Consider the following 5,042-nt stretch of genomic DNA (forward strand, 5'->3'; position numbering starts at 1 on the left):
ATAGACAGATTTGGCAACTCATTCATTTTCCTATTACCAAAAAAAAAATTTACTCAAAGATAGGAAGAGTAAAATGAGGATGGACGTCTATCAATCTCACCCTCCCGAAACCACATTACTTAGGGTATGTGGTTGTTTAACATCGAGCTCTACAACCTCACTAAAGATCAATACAGAGTATATCATGAAAGTCTAATTGACTTACACCATACGGAGGACAAGAAAACACTCTATCCTATATAGTGTTCTAGATCTGATCAAATACACCCCAGTGCACATTAAGGCAGTAAGCATCTCAATGATCTTGCCATTTTTGCTGAGACCAAACTCAAAAGTGAACAATGAAAACACACCAACTGTAGTCAAGAGCAACTATGGGCTGCAACTGAACGGTTGGGTTGCTAAACTCGGAGGCCGGAGCTAACACCGTTGTTTAAGTTCCTGAAATTAATCTTGGGTATATGCTTCCTCCTTTCCTCTTGTTCACTATAATTTATGGACTTTGCACTAATTTCTGGGAGGATAAATTTATCTACTAATCCCTCATTAGGAAATTTTAATTCTTCAGAGGGAGGCAATTTTGGGTGAGAGTTCCATAATTTAGCGTATTAGGGGATAGAGAGGTAGATTGATCTAATTGTTTCATCTGAAACACGATTTGCTTTAGCAGATGATCGAAGTGTTTGCTTGAAACACTATCTGATTTCAACCTTCCCTTGATCTGATACAAGGGCATGGGAGGTGAACGAAACAGAATTTGCAAACCATTACTTGGTGCAATCTCAGACTCTCCTTTTCCTTTCAACTCTATACTGAAAATCACATACTCCTCCAAAATGATGGCATACGCAGATCCTTTGTTTTAAACAGTGACACGGATGACTTGTTTCAGGTGCACAGACTGAGAGTTAAATCATTTCTGATAGTCGCCTAATGTAAAGGCATAATCACCTTTTCCTACAAAGAAAAATTGCCTACAACTTCTGGAAGAAACATCCAAATAACTAATGAGATTTTCTTGCTCTAGCATCAATTTACAATTTTTCCTTGTAAATCCCCATACAAGTTAATATTAATTCGGGCTAATTGCAACCCTAATGACGTGATTAAAGTAGCCTGAGGTGCAGAAGGGTGGTGAAGTCATTAGAATGCGATCACATACGTATGCCAAGAATTGGAAGTGGTAACGTAACCCATAGTCATTGGTGACCAAAGCTGGAGTTAAGTTGAACTTCCAAACACTTGCCGAGATACAAGAGAGGACGGAGGAGCTAAGGAAATGGCCAAGGCATGAGGCAGTGTACTGATGGCATAAGCAAGTTCAGTAACCTAGGGACACAGGCGAGTGCGTCGAGAAGACATTAGTGGACCATGCTTCATTACAGCGAAGACCACCGTGAGCCCAATGCCAGCGAGGACCTGGCAAACCAACCATTCCTCATGGTTTCCTCACATTGCGAGAATAAGAAAATTGCCAGAACTGAGAGGCGCGCAACACGAGAAGAGCTGTCAGACTGCAGTTCTATAAATAAAATGAGGCCAAAGAGAGAGCAAGTTAGCCTCATTATGAAACTTGAGAGCTTTGGAGAGAGAGAGACTAAGACCACAGTCATAACTACACTTCAAGATAAGTAAGTTATGATGGTTTTTGGTAGATCTACACAATTTAACACAAGGATTAACTTTTCCATTGGTTGAAATTATAAGAATCATAACAATCGCATTCTTGAGAAGTTACTATTTTTCTTCAAAGAGGTAACCCCACAACTTGGACTTCATTAACAAGAATTTTCTTGAGAATATTTGGGTCTGGAGAAGATGATGATAGTAAACTTGGGGTTAGAGGTTAAGTTCGGTAATTACTCCAATGATTTTGAGAATGACTAATTAATGAATCAACGGGCATGTTTAGTTGTTTAGATGAAGAGGTTGGGATTTAATTGGCTAGTAGCCAATGTATGAACCCTAGATGGGTTATGTTGAAATTGTCCGGAGTAGAATTGATGGAAATTAAATCACATGCATGTCAATTGATTTGTATTGGGATGCGTGGTTATATTTTCCTTGCAAATACATGTGCACACAAAGGTAGTGAGACGACCTAGACTACTGCTTCCTCTTCAGCTTATTTTGGTGAGCCTCACTATTATTATCAGTAGGTGCCAGTCATATCTAAACTACTCTCTTGCATAGCCAATCATGTCTGGTGCAAGTTCTACTCCTTGATGTACCATCAGTAGAGGTTCCCTGATACACTCTGGAAGGTCTACTTATGTACATAAGACCTATGTTATTTGACATTTATGCATGATTTCTGCACCATGTTTTGAGGCCATGGGCCATACTTATGATTTTTAGGCTATTGATCCACATGTTTCTCTAAGATATGGATGTTTTTACAAAATTTTGTATGCATGTTCATGATTTTGGGTAGAGATTGGTCACATGCTCATCAAGAATTTGGCGTGTGACATTCCCAACCTAAATTTTGTGGCCTCATGGTGTATTTGTTTTGAGGTTACTGCGAGGACTTTCTAGACAAATATCTACCATAGTATTTGGTCTGGGATAGTGATTTTCTTACCCTCTGGCAATGTTTAATGGTGAAATTAACTGATATACGAAACAACTGGACAGCTTGATCCTTCAACTTCTAGAACATTAAGGGGTAGTTTGGTTGCTGGTCAGAGACTTAGAGTTAAGCAGGTATTAAGGTATTAGTAATTTAGAACTTAGTTATGGAGGGTTTAGTTGTTCATATATTAGTTGTTCCATATTTTACCCTGTATAAAATAATACATAAATTCCCTCATAACCTATACATGTATTAGTTATGCAGAATTGTAAACTGGTAACCAAACACCGTACTTGGTGTGCTGAATTCTATACATAGCAACTAAAATACTACCAAACATGGTACTAGGTAAGTTGGTTTTAATACATGAATAATGCTACTCCTATCCAACAACCAAAACGATCCCTAATTGTTTAACTCATCTTTTTCACTTCCTTTTTAAGGACTTCAGTCCTCCACTGTACTACTCATTATAAGAGAAAATCTCAGTGTTGGATGATGGAGCAACAAAAGTTCCTTCAAACAATAAAAACAAAAACTATTCAAAAGCACAAATGCAAAGCAAATGAGAATGACTTCCACTGCTCCCTCACCACATTATGCTACAATCACAACTAATGGATATGCAAGGTTTTCTTAGTGGTATCAAACTATTGATGTGTCAAAATTACTTTCATCACTCTTCCTACACATTATGCAACAACGACACCTTATGAAATTTAGCGTCCCTTAGCGTTAGCAAAATTGAAAAACATAGGTTAATAGCACCATGTGCCAGGCACCAAGAAAATGCCTTTATTTTCAACGAATATTGTCTTCCAAATAGAAGAGGTATGTACTTCATAAAGTACAAGCTCATTCTTCAAAAAGGAAGAAAAGAATATATTGGCGTAGCAAGTCTTTCATTCATGATCTGCAGTGAGTTTTCATACGAACTTGCATAAATTTGCATAAATTTGTGTGACCACTCATTCAAAGCATTGTCTCATAATGCTTTTCAGCTTTGCCTTTTTTACATAAACAAGTGAGGGGTTATTACCTTTTTATTTTGTGGATAATCAACTTTCCAATTGGAAGAGGGGAAAGATTGCTGCAAATTGAACATGTCAGCCTGTACCAGCAGAAAGTAAAAATAAGTAGATGGAAATGATGCATCTTATAGACTGCTAAACTCTGGTGAACAAAACTGAAACATAGCAAACTTACTGTTCCGGTAAAGTACGTGAGGAATGATAACATAATTCCATTATCAAGAATTGAACGCACACTGGCATTAACCATCATTCCTGGAACGAGAAGATCAATTGATAGCCCCTTAAGATCCTTGGTCTGTACAGAAGTAAATTTTTTGTATGTTATACAAGAACACATCATGAGGCAAAAAGGAACAATATGCATAATGTAATATTAGGTCTTAGGCCTAAATCACACTCAAAAAGCTAGCTCGTGAGGGAGGATTGTCCAAGTCCATATAAGGACACCAATTGCCCATCCCTTTTTCCGATGTGGGACTCTTATCACATAAGTTAACAACAATCAAAATCGTAAAATGAATCCAAAAACATACCACACATTTGGAGACAGCATCAGGATCAGAACTCAAATAGACAACGTTATGCATTCTATTAATACTTTTAACAACCCCTTGTACCAGATGTCCACTTCTAATCTTAACTTCCACATTTTCTGCAAAAAGGATATAACCATATCAGAAATTACGTTCAATATCAAAAAGCATATAAGAAGTTAGGAACAATATTAAACCACATGTATCATGAAAAGTTGGCAGCAATAAATGTTATTTGTTAGAATAGGAATAGGAATACGAATAGTATATAGAATCCTACTTGAAAAAGAATTGTAATGCAGAGTCTATCCGGTGCGGTTATAACTCATATAGCTGCCTGCTTGGCCAATATTATGTTAGGTGGGCAAATAATATATGCTTGAAAAACATTCATTTTCTCATATCAGATTTGTGTAGCACCATGCATCTTTTAGGTGACTACATCTTTTAGGTGACTACTTTCACCTATCTGATTTGCATAGCACTGTGCATCTCTTCGGACAACTTTCTCATATCTAATTTGTGTAGTACCTTGCATCTTTTTGGACTACTTCCTATGAGTTGCGTAGCATCGTGGGTCTTTCTGATGACTCTTCAGATCCGATTTGTGTTGTTCGTGCGTCTTTCCGGTAACTTCTTAGATCTAATTCGTAGTTTCAATAGTTTAATATGATATCATTACTAGATAATTTAGATATAAGAATATCTCTATATTTAAATAATGTTGATGTGGGAATATCCTCAAATCCACAAAATTAGGCACTTAGAATATTGTGTAATTAGTTTTCTGCCTTATTTACATTCTCTGTAACACTATTTAATCTCACTAGCTTGAGGGAATATTGTAAATTCATAAATTCTCCTCTTCGCCCTCTAATTTCTCATGGTATCAGAGCCCTC

General features: G+C 37.0%; 1 protein-coding gene across 1 annotated transcript; it reads right to left on the reverse strand.

The window, feature by feature from the left end:
* Nucleotides 1-6: 6 nt before the first annotated feature.
* LOC124897198 (rRNA biogenesis protein RRP5-like) lies at nt 7-4,261 on the reverse strand (the record flags this gene model as incomplete). The annotated part of the gene is given in 3 exon segments (XM_047409848.1): nt 7-3,686; nt 3,782-3,904; nt 4,143-4,261. Coding segments are annotated over 3 exon segments (341 nt in total), but the record flags the coding sequence as incomplete, so codon positions are not given.
* Between the last annotated feature and the right edge of the window lie 781 nt (nt 4,262-5,042).

The sequence above is a fragment of the Capsicum annuum genome, chromosome 3 (assembly GCF_002878395.1).
Source record: "Capsicum annuum cultivar UCD-10X-F1 chromosome 3, UCD10Xv1.1, whole genome shotgun sequence".
Taxonomy (NCBI): domain Eukaryota; kingdom Viridiplantae; phylum Streptophyta; class Magnoliopsida; order Solanales; family Solanaceae; genus Capsicum; species Capsicum annuum.